This window comes from Terrapene carolina, unplaced genomic scaffold (assembly GCF_002925995.2).
Source record: "Terrapene carolina triunguis isolate 2854851 unplaced genomic scaffold, T_m_triunguis-2.0 Scaffold67, whole genome shotgun sequence".
Classification (NCBI taxonomy): Eukaryota; Metazoa; Chordata; order Testudines; family Emydidae; genus Terrapene; species Terrapene triunguis.
In genome coordinates this window covers 29,656,179-29,668,427 of record NW_020664418.1, presented here as the reverse complement: position 1 = coordinate 29,668,427, position 12,249 = coordinate 29,656,179, and the positions used below count along the sequence as shown (strand labels likewise).

The 12,249-nt window shown below is 41.7% G+C and overlaps 1 protein-coding gene across 1 annotated transcript in view; it reads right to left on the bottom strand.

Moving 5' to 3' along the window:
- LOC112106581 (unconventional myosin-Va) overlaps positions 1-12,249 on the bottom strand; it is an 82,067-nt gene that overhangs the window by 13,134 nt on the left and 56,684 nt on the right. The window contains exons 29-31 of the mRNA XM_029910716.1: positions 7,963-8,056; positions 1,360-1,506; positions 884-1,038 (exon numbers count right to left, since the gene is read on the bottom strand). Of these exons, the coding sequence (XP_029766576.1) occupies positions 884-1,038; positions 1,360-1,506; positions 7,963-8,056 (396 nt within the window). The remainder of the gene's footprint in view (positions 1-883; positions 1,039-1,359; positions 1,507-7,962; positions 8,057-12,249) is intronic.

Sequence of the window (12,249 nt, the reverse complement as noted above, 5' to 3'; positions counted from 1 at the left end):
GGGGGTGCTCCCAGCCCCCTGCCCTGAGCTGCTCATGGCAGGGGGCTGGAAGGGATATGCCCCATCCCTACCTCTTCTCTGCCTCCTCTACGGAGCAGCTAGCACGCCGCCACTTATCCCCCTCGCAAGGGCCATCAGCTGATCAGCGCAGGGAAGGAGAGGAGGATGGGCAGGAAAGCACCACGCTGGGGGAAGAAGCGGGGGAGGGGGGAAGCTTGGCTGCTGCAGGACCAAGCTTCTGCCTCCTGCCCCCGCAGAGGGGAGCGGTGGGCGGGGGGGCCTGAGTGGGGCTGGGGGCCGGGACCGCGGCAGGCAGCAGCGTACCACTCAAAATCGGCTTGCATGCCGTGTTTGGCACGCATGCCGTAGGTTGCCGACCCCTGAAGTATATTAATGTTCACTGGCCTCAACCTTTCTATCAGCTTGCAGTACAGTCCTTAGAATTACACACAACCACCAGTGAATCTCCCAACCAAAACAGCAACTGAAGTATTTGGCTTAATAGTCTAGCATTATGGAGAGGACTGGAAGGGTTTTATAAAGAAAGAGTTGTGCAAGTGACTATGTGCACAAAATTATACATGCACGGATGGAGGGCAGGATGAAGGCTCTTTAGGATCAAACAATGGTTAATATAAATTCTGCTGTTTTACTGCGTCAAACTGTCTATACTATCTTGTGAAACTAATTCTGTATAACTCTATCCCTAGCTATGATCTGGGGACAGGTAACAGCATTTTTGTGATGGGCAGTTATCCGTGGGAAAGACTTACTAATCAGTAACCCAGAGCCAAATCAGTGAAAGTCTTTTTTCTATTCTTCAAAACAAAAGCAAAAGTAGATTTCAAGTTACATTTTCATAAAAGGACATGAAACAACTAACCTTCAATACTTTTTTGATGCCATTAATAGTGGAAGTCAGCAATGATCTCACTTTTTGATCATCATTAAGGTAATCAGCATGGCGGACACACATGAATAATATATATGCTGGTAGTCCTGGGATCAGGTTGACTGCTACACCACGTGGTTTCAGATCTGGGGAAAACCACACACACACACACGTTATTTTTCTGATAATGCTATTGGATCACAGAAAAATCTTTGCCAGTTAAAGTTTTTTATGGAGAATTACAAAAGGCATCGCCAATATTTGATATAGTAAGCAAGAAGGATAACATTACAATAAAGATGTATACAGTTGAGTTAGTGCATTGAAGAAGACTCATCTTCCTCCAAAATATTAGGTAAACGACATTGCCAAATCTAAAATACCAAACTACCCAGATCAGTTATCTGATCTGATAAGGCAAATCCCAAGTTCCTATATTGTTTATTGCAAATAAGGAAAATATTTACCTAAAATAAGATTCTTGACCAGTTTTGGCTCATCATCCTTCTTATATTCTAACATTCCTTGGAAGTCCTTTTCTTTCCGTGGAATATTAACTGGACGTATGGGTTCATCAATGATTTGCCCAGGCGAAATGTTTTCCATCTGGCCCACTTTAAGAGGGAGGGAAAAAAAACAACTGAGAAAATATTTTCCAATGCAAGCTTTACACGACAGCAGAAATTCCTATGCTCTTACTCAAGAACTCTAACATTTGTCATCAAGGAGTGTTCTTATTTGATTTAGCCTAATACCTCCCAGTACAACTCCCATTGTGCTAAGAGATTTAATTCCTGATAAACATATTATAGGATTGCACCCTCCCTTTTCATCAAAGTGGAAGCGTGTGGGTAACACCCATTAATATTTGTTAACCTCCACGTCAGTGCTCCCAATGAAGTGATGAGAAAAAGACCTTTCAGGCTGTTTTTAGAAATTCAAAACAATTAATTAGTTTTGATTTGCTGGATTTCACATCAACAAAAGTGTAAGAACCAGAAATAGCATTAGTTACATACTGGATTATACTGCAGTGGTCACCATTATGTGTACAGCAAAATGTTAGCATTCTTAAAGGTATGTCTTTGTTACACTAAGTGAGAGATGGTGTTTGAAAACTATTTCAGACCAACCCCTTTCTACATTAGTTTGGCTAATCGGCACAGACAAGGACAAACAACTTTCATAATCATTTTCACAAACTATGCTTTAACCTAAGCATACCCTTAAGTGCAGTTTGTGAAAAGGATGTTGAATGTGGTGTGGTTCTATCTACAACAGTAACCCAATGGTGTTCAAATCCTGTTTAAAATCAATCCACTTTTAAACTTTCTTTGAAATGATTTCATTAGCTTAGAATCAGACTGTTACCACATGACTAACTTGATTTGCATGAAATGTATTATTCCTTTCATCAATCCAACCTTCAATTTGAATTGTAGTGCTCATGAAAAAGACGGGTTATTCACCTTGCATCTAATTGGAGTTTTTTGAGCTGTGTGATACCTATCTGTATTCCACTGCAAGCCTGAGATAGAAGATTTTTACTAGCAGTGACATAGGTCTGCACCTGTGCACTTCCTCTCCTTGTCCTCTGAATTGAGGGTGTAAGGGTCAGTGGAGGCCTCTCCACTTCCTTCTCTACCATGAATCATAAATGAAGGATCCAAAGCAGAAGGGAAGGGGGGTGGGTAGTTGAATACAGATAGGGACCACACATCTCAAAGAACTCCAATTACTATATAAGGTAAATAACCTCTCTTTCTTCTCTGAGTGCTGCTCCCTATGTATATTTCAGCCGAAATTATAATCACTAGAAAGTAACCTTCATAAATAAATGAGTCAGCAAGTATGTTGCTAGGGCTTCAAACAGGACTACGTTAACAATGAGAGAACCAAATTAAGATCCCATGTTGGAGCACGTCTTGTCACCAGTGGGAAGATTCTGACTAGATCTTTTAGAAAATGTACAGTCACTGGATGGGTGAAAATAAAGTGACTGTCAATTGGAGGGTAACAGACACTAAGAGCAGCCAAGTGTACCCACAGGGAGCGAAGGGAAAGACCTGAGGATTTCAGGGAAAGCATAGCCCAAAATAGTAGGATGTCTGATTCTTCTGGGGACATCTGGCGATGAAGAGATCAAATGGAAAATCTCTTCCACTTAGATAAGAAGCACTTTCTAGTGGATTCCTTTCTGCTGCTGCTAAGGATTGTTTGGACATCTGTTCTAGGTTCAACGTTCATCCAGATACCATGCCGTGAAGTGGAAGGAGTTCAGACTAGGATGTCGGACCCTGCTGTGTCCTGGATCAAGAAGTTTGGGAAGGATAGGATATTGATGGGTGACGAGCGACATCTAAGAGAGTTTGGGAAGCCAAAACTGCCTGAGCCATCTAAGAATGAGAATGACCACTGCTCTGTCCTGCTGGACCTTCCTCAGAACTTGATGTTACAGTAGATTGGGTGAGGAAAGCATGCATTAAATGCTTTGACCAAAGGAGTAGAAGCACTTTTCCACTGGAGTCCTGACTTCGAGCACTCCTGGAGCAATACATCTTGCATTTCCTGTTCTCTTGGGATGCAAACAGGCCCCAAGACAGACACCCCCACTATTGGAATATGCTGTGAACCAGAAAATCATGTAGTTCCCATTCATGACCCTTGGAATAGTGCCTGCAGAGGCTGTCTGCCAGTGTATTGTGTATTCCCAGGAGGTATATTGCTGATAGGGTAATCTGGTGAGGAACATACCTATTCCACGGATTGACAGCCTCTATGGCAAAGGGGGGGGGCAGATCTTGATCCTTGGTGCTTGTTGATATAAAACACTGTTGTCACGTTGTCTGACATCACTTGACAGTGTTGGGATTGTATGAGCAGTAAGAATCTTTTGCAGGCCTCTCACACCACTCTCAGTTCTAGGAGGTTTTTGTACATCCTGGGTGCCCGAGGCATCCACATCCCTTGTACTATGTGCTCATCTAGATGGATGCTCCATCCTAACAGGGAGACAGTGGTGATCAATGTTTTCTCAGGGAGGGGAGAAGTGAAGAGAACTTCCATGCACACTTGCTCTCCCACCAATCTAGAGAATCCAGCACTCAGAGCCTATGATATTTCCTCTTTGGTGGAGGTGTCTATATATTCTCAGGGAGCGGAGGGTTGCCCTGGAGTCTTTCAATGAGAGTGCAACGACTCATCTATTTTCTCACTGAATTAAGTTGTTCCCATCGAAAGGCAAATCCGTCTCTGTCCATTGAATGTCCCTGAGGAATTCCAACGAATGAAGCCAGGACTCCCAATACATGATGATAGCCATCACCATCAATCAGGAGGCTGTGTTGGCCTGCACCTACTGCAACTTGGAGAGATGATCTGACAATCAATGGACCCTCTCTAATAAGGGCTTGAAACAGTGCTTTATCCTCTTGTGGGAGCTTATCCATGAACTCTGGAAATTTTGAGTAATTGACAAAATCATACTTAGAAATTAACGCTTGGTAATTGCCTGTTTGGAATTGCAAGGTGGTTAAAGTAAACACCTTCCCACTAAGGAAATCCAAAAACGTAGCCTTCTTATCTGAAGAAGCGTACCTTGATTAATGTTGCCTGCTCTTTTTAGTGGCAGTTTTTACAACTAAAGAGTTTGGGGCTGGATGCATATACAAAAACTCTTCTCCCTTGGATAGCACTAAGTATTTCTTTTCCCTATCTTAGGAGTAGGGGCACATGCTGCTGGTGTATGTCAGACGACTCTGCACTATGTAAAATGTCAAGGAGTTTCTGAGGTATTTCTCTTGGACTTCCTCTAGAGGAATCTGGAGTGTATCAGCAACCCTCCTTAATGAGTCCTGAAACTGCCTGTTAGTTATCTGGTGGAGAAGGTGAGCCTCGGTCCTCAGTGAAGCCAGTGAGAGGCATCAAATATTGGCTGAGGAGGACCCCATGACATAGGGTACAATCAGTCCCGAGATGGGTACCTGTCTTGTGGGGTTTCCAAGGGGCCCAGGAGATTCTGGATCTTCTATCTGGGCTAACATCCTGTCTTGATGGGGTGATGTCAGTCCCTCATTTGCCTGAGGAGAAAAATGTAGGCTCCGACTCTAAGGGTGGTGTCATCAGTACCATGGATGTTGAAATGCCACAACTGGTGGAAGGGATAGGAGAGTGACTTTTCCTTTTGTACCCTCCCTGGACTGATGGTGTCAAGATCTCCCTTGTAAGGACTAGCTCTGATAAGATGGAAGATTGCAGACATAGATGGATAATATCCTCTGGAGTAGTATATGCATCCTGGTAACCAGGGGATGAGGACTGTTCTCCTTGCACTCCATGGAAGCCAGTGCAGAAGCCCACAGAAGTCAAAGCCTCTTTATGAGAATGCAACTCTATGATATTTGCAAGGGGCTCTCAGTGCTTCTCCTGGGTTGGTATCAATGACCGTCCTGGCCTTTGCTCTTGGTTTTTCTCCTTGGTCAGTACCAATGATGGTCCCACTCCTGTTGACGGTGCTGGTATCGAGGCATCTTTGCTCTTTGGAGCCTGCAAGTCAGTACTGTAGCCATTATGAGCTCCTGAGCCTTTTTGACCAGGTGCAAAGTCTTACCCAACTGGATGTTGGAGAACAAGCCCTCCTCTTAGAAGTGGGATTTTTCTCTTGCCTTCTGAGAATGTTTCCTATGAGGAGTCGTCATTGGCTCCTGGAGTCTGCCCCTGTATCAGAGGTTGTAGTGCTAGCAGGTGTGCTTCTCAACGCCTCTGCCAGATCAGACTAGGTCTTCAGAGCACAATCCATCAGAAATGTTTTAAGTCTATATTCCAGCACCTGCCAGGTTCAGCTGGGAAAGGATCTCTAGATGTCGCACTTTGAAGATATGTGCGCTTCTCCGAGGCAGTACAGCATTTCTGATGGTTCTTGTCGCTGACTGGGAAAGACTGGGGGCAGGAGATACAGTTCTTGAAACCTGAGATCCTAGGCATAATACACTCCCAGATTTTAACTAACAAACACAAAAAATATTAAACTATCTCAGTAAATTTAAAAAATATTTACAGGTTAGACACTGAAGAATCAACTTAGTGGACACTGGAGGGTTCTGTGTCGGACCATGACGCAGTAGAAAGGAACTGGAGAGGCAGTTAGTCCACCCCACCTCACCCCTTATGCCCTTGGCTTGGAGCATGAGGAGGTGTTGAGCACAGGCACGGATGAATGGATATTACATCCAGTCTCAGGTACATGGAGCTCATGCTTACCCACAGTGCAATACACAGAGGGACGAGCACTCAAAGAAGAACTGGTTTGTCTGTGAACCTGTCTCTGATAAACAAAGAAGGGATTCATGCAGAATTTTTGAGGGATATGTGCCAGGAAGTAATTATAAACCAACATCCTCTTCAGTTTTACAGTCCTGTTAATCACTTGTAGCAATAAAAAAACCAACAAAAAACAAAAAACACTTTTAGTTGTCTTTCTCAACATCACACACTTCGTATTACAGACTTGAGATCCTAAACTGATACTCACTGTGACATAATAAAAATAACTTTGGTTTATATCTCTGAAAACTCACATTCAGTTATGACCATCAACATTAAAAGAAAACCAGAGAGCAGAAAAACAAAGATTATCTGCATCTTTGTTAGTGCTAGGGAAGCTCATGTTTCAAAATAAAGTGGGACATTTATATTTACCATGCTCCTCCATAGAAATATTTTCCTCTTGGCAAAAAACTGCATATTATCTTGGGTAAATAAAGAACACAAACTGCGTGCTGTTTTGCAATCAACCTGGTGTTTCCTTTCAGTGAAACATTCATCCTTTTTTTCCCTCTTCATCTTCTACCATGTAGCCAATTAGTTCATTTTTCATCCATTTATCATGTTATTTATTGTTATGGTCAACTCATATGCTATTTGTATATAATCCATATATGCCAAATAAATTTAAATTATAGGATTATAGAAACATAAGATTCACAGGTATTTAGGATTGCTAAGTGTATATTAGGTATATATGTAAAGCATGGCTGGAACACAAGGCCTACAGGCTGAGGCCTGTAAGATTTTAGCTTAGCCATACTAGGTTGTAGGCTTAAGAACGCTTGACATGAGTGGGTGACCTATGACTAACCCTCTGCCAGTAAGGTTACAATATTACTGAAAAGAATGGGCCAATAGGTTATATTATGGGAAATATGTTGTAATGTACCCGTCTAGACTGCAAGACACCTAATTGTAACATCATGGGATGTCCTGCTTTGACCGCAGGTTACCATGGACCCTGTTGTGCATAGATGCTTATGAGAATAAGGGGAACTAAGATGACGACCTATGTAAAATGGGGCACCCCAATATTCATGGAGTGTAGAAGTACAGATAAGGAAAAGAGGGTTGAACCCTCATGCATATGCATAAGGTATTAGGTGCGGTCAGAACAACAATATAAAATACGTTCCCTGATTGGGTAAAAGAGGGAAGACCCTTGGAAGACCTCATTGGGATGACTCCAGCAGGAACCACCCACCCGTCTCGATGGCCACCTGTTGAGAGATCCATCCAACTCTATGAAATCTTTGCGTATGTGAGTATGGATGTGGGACTGGCCAGTGCATGGATTCTCTCAGGTTGCGTAAATCGGTATGTAGTATAACTTATAATACAAACAATATATTTTATTTTTTTTACTTCTAAACTTTGTTGTTACTGTCCTCATTCTTCATGTTCCTAGAGCCTCCAAATCTCTATCCTATTTATCTTTAAACTGTAGCAACAGAAGCCGGACTCATTGTAATTTACCACAGAACTATCAATTCATTCAATTTAAAATAAAGGCTACAAAATCAACATTAACTATTACTTTAGAAGTCATCATTATAGAGGATCACACACTGCCTTCAATATGCACACAGACCTCTCAGTAGATCTTCAATTTCCATGCTAAGCTAACATTGGCTTATGCTGCTTAAGACTCATTGCCTTACTAAAAAACTACATACAAACATTTGGTGAAAGAGTTCAACAGGAATTGGAACAAATCTCTCTCTCACACACAACATTATAAATACCTTCAAGTTCACCAATCTTTTTAGCAAACACTTTCAGCTGCTTTTTCAGCTTGCGAACTGTCTTGTCCTGCTTTTCAAGCTGCTCCATTAAATCCTGTACATTAAAATAAGTGATAAGATTCAGGTACTAGACAAATGTTATTACATGTGAAACAGACAAGATTAACACTATTAGTGTCACAAAAGGGACTGTGAGAAAAGCTGAAAGGAAATGCCACCATCTGGCTGAAATTTGCACGCCTGTACACTGCGTAAAATTCAAGCCAAACATTATCAAACATATTGTCAAGCTGCAGCGTGATGGAGGCAGAACTCTTATGCAGATATATTTTGCGGATGCCCACGTATCCTGGTCAGTGATTATGGTGAGTGGAAGAGATTGTATAGTAACATCTATTCTAGGCTTCCCATTATACTGCTAACCTCAACTTCTGCATCCTCTATTCCTGCCCTCAGGCCTGCCTTTAGCCTCACAAAATGGAATAGGGTTTTGTTTTGTTTTGTTTTTAAAAAAAAAAAGGGGGGGGGAGTACAAGACTCAAATTCAGCTTTATAAAATACATGATATTTGTTGTAACCCTCATGCTTTCTCTCTGCCATATCACCATCTGTCTGCTGTCATCACATTTACTTAGACTATAAGCTCACTGGGGCAGGAACTATCTTTTTGTTCTGTGTTTGTACAGCGCCTAGCACAATGGGGTTCCAGTCCATGACTAGCTCCTAAGCACAATCACTATACAAATAATAACAGGTAATAATAATACACTCACTGTGCTCTCTCTTATTTAAGGCATGACTATATGGAGAGTTACTATGCAGCAAGCTGGGGCATAAATCTACAGCACACTAGCCTGCCATATCCTAAGTTGCTGTATGGACCCTGCTACTGAGCACTAGAAGTTCACAGTACCAGGGGCAGCTGTATGTTTACTGCTGCCCCAAGCACGGCAGTCAGGCGTCTTTCGGTGGCGCGCCTGCGGGCGGTCTGCTGGTCACGCTGATTTGGCAGCATGCCTGTGGGAGGTCCGCCGGTGCCGCGCCTTCGGCGTCCCTGCCGCCAAATTGCCACCGAATCCGCGGGACCGGCGGACCTCCTGCAGGCATGCCGCCCTCACAGTGACCGAGAGGCCACCCCCCGCGGCTTGCCGCCCCAGGCACGCGCTTGCTGCGCTGGTGCCTGGAGCCGCCCCTGCACAGTACGCTTTGACTTACTGCTGTTTGAAGCTACAGAACTATTAGTACATAAGGTTCACTTGGTGATTTAGTGAACATCAGGCTAGTGCACTGTAGATTTACACTGCACTTGCTGTTTAGACAAGCCCTTGGACAGCAAGTGCTTCGGAAAAAGGACCTGCCATCTTGTAATTTTGTAATGCACACTATGGTGCTGAATAAAAAAAAATCAATAAAAAGTTTAAAATAATTTGTGGAAAGCCTTTGAAGATTACATTAACACAGAAAAACTCAAAAGCCATTTAAGATTAAGGGTTTGAAAGCATTTGAAAAAAAAAAAAAAACTACACTCAGTAAATCTTGGTTCTTTATTATACTGATGGGAATGTGAGGCAGAGTAGCATGTACATTCTGAACCAGAAGCACCCATCAGAGAAGCTATAATTCTCTAAATGTATTGGAAAATATTAACAGGTCTTTGATAATTGGTGGGAAGTGGGTATAAAATTGATCTCGATATTTGCACCCCAAAGAGTTTACCACCTAAAATGTGACGAAACAGCAGGAGTCAGGTTAAAGGTCTGTTAGCCAATAGGACAGAGTGGCAGTTCATATTCAAAGCAGTAGTTAAAATAGTTAACAAAAAATTCCCATTGACTCCAGGTATAGCATTTCTTTTATTAAAATTAAAGAAAGATGCATGTCTAAATGCACTAGACTGCTTTCAAAATCTCAACCAAGGGATTTGATTTCTGCACCACAACAAACAGGTGTGGTGAAAAGACACTTTCATAGTTCGTCTAAACAAAATCAGTAGTTGTGAGCCTCTCACTCATTTGGAAACCCATAAATGAATTTATATTTTCCTGGTTTTGCCTTTGTTTTTGTTCTTTGTGAAAATCTTAATTAAAAAACAAACAGAGTAAGTACTCAATAGAGTATTTTGATTCCACCACCTTTATCACAAGTTGATTCCACAGTTTCATAGAAGGATCCAAATCCTACAATCATTCACTAACATGAATAACTGTGAGTAGTCCTAGTAACAAACACTGGCTTCAATAGGACTATTCATTTTAGTCGGCACTATGTATAGCAGTCACTCTCTGCAGGATCAACTTGCAATTTTCCTGAATCAGATTTTAATGTTTCACCTTTAAAATTTTTAGCAAAGAGCAAATTTGGAAACTAAGTATTTTAGCATCACAAGCTTCATGTTCAGGATGCCAATTTTGATCCTAAAATGTAATTTTATATTCAAAATTAGGCTGCTTTGATCACGCTACAAGACTCAGATTAGTAACAAACTGTGTCAAAAAGAGACATTAAGATTACACAAATGACACTAAAGACTGACAACAAAAGCTGTAGGGGGAAAATGGACATTGTGAAGCTCTCTGTAGAGGGTTTCCTTGGAGAGAGGAAAAGGCAGCCAGCTTGCTCTTCAGTTCAGTGCTCCAGAAGTAGCAAACAAAACAACAGAGAAACATGATCTACATACAATCATCCGTTTGTAAAGTGAAATCCGATACGACTGATACTTCATGGGGTCATCTGCATATAACTCCTCATAAAACTGAAAAAATAGGTACAGATTTTTTTTTCTCCTCCCTTTGAGACACTAATATTTCAGCAAACACTGTATAAACAAAGTCAGGTTAAAACAAGATTAAGAAGCTCATTTTTTCTGGTAGGCTAAGTTTTATGTCCTGCTGCTGTTGTTCCCTCCATCTGCCCATAGACAATGTTTGATTTAGATGAACTGACATGAGTAACAGCAGAAACAGATTCCTAAAGAATGAGTCTAAATGTGGCAAGTAATATTCCCTTCTTTGGATGTGAAAAGAAAATTCCTCTGGGATGGAATGATGTGACTATGTGTTGTCTTGGGAGGCTAGAATCCATTGAGTAGCAATCTCTAAAAGGTAGCTAAATACCAAAATATAGGCTAAGTATCTGAAAGGAGGAGCTATACAGATGGAAAAGCTTTTATCATTTAATTTTTCCAGCTGGGTAAGGTTATTTCTGGGATAAATTAGTAAAAAGCCTTCAATCATAAACTTACTTCCAAGACCACTATCTTCAGCCCATCACTTTCTGTCAAAACCTCAGACACTACAAATATAACCCAATGTTAAGAAGGGCTGTGATATACTGAAATGGGAAAGAACATCTCTCACTTTGTTTAGAATTGGGGACCACCGGTGTCAAAGCGCAGGTAGGAAAACTTCCTTTCTCCTTAAATTAAATTAAATTAATGGAGATATCCCATCTCCTAGAACTGGAAGGGACCTTGAAAGGTCATCAAGTCCAGCCCCCTGCCTTCACTAGCAGGACCAATTTTTTTGATTTTGCCCCAGATCCCTAAGTGGCCCCCTCAAGGATTGAACTCACAACCCTGGGTTTAGCAGGCCACTGCTCAAACCACTGAGCTATCCCTCCCCTTAAAAGCAATACAACTCAGTTTGCTATGTAAAGTACATTACAGGAGAAAGATTTTTGGGTAATGGGCAACAATGTGCCAGCAATATTTCAGTCTGGGGCTCCCAGAGAAAATTCCCCTATTAATCTGTTATGAACCCTGTATGCCAGTAAGCATGTGCTTGAAGAGAAGAGGGTGACAGGCCGGGGAATCTGTTCATTTCTTCTTTCATTCATACAAAAATGCTGTCAAATAACCAAGGAGGGAGTTAACCCCATTTGGCCAAGAGACTTCCTGAAAATGTTTGTTCCTCCAACATAAACTGAATAAACAGAGTATAGTGCCTTGTTTGACCGATGTTATTTGAGATGGTGGGGAATGAGGAAGATAAGAGACTTTATAAGGCACTTGGGAGTTTATCTTCCCCCAGAGTTTTTCTAAAAACACCTGACACTTTGTGTAATTTAGTGCATTCCAGGGCAAATACTTTGCAGAAGTTTACATATAAACTCCAGGGATAAGTTTCCTATTAGGGATGATTTACAGTATCTAGAAAGGGGGAAGGGGGCATCAGATGTCAGATAATTAGCCCAATCCTCTTTTCAATTTGGTGGTGGAACTGTAACAGGAGATTTAGAACGCTACCTCCAGCATAGTGCTGGTAATGAAAATCATACCAGAGGAATTTC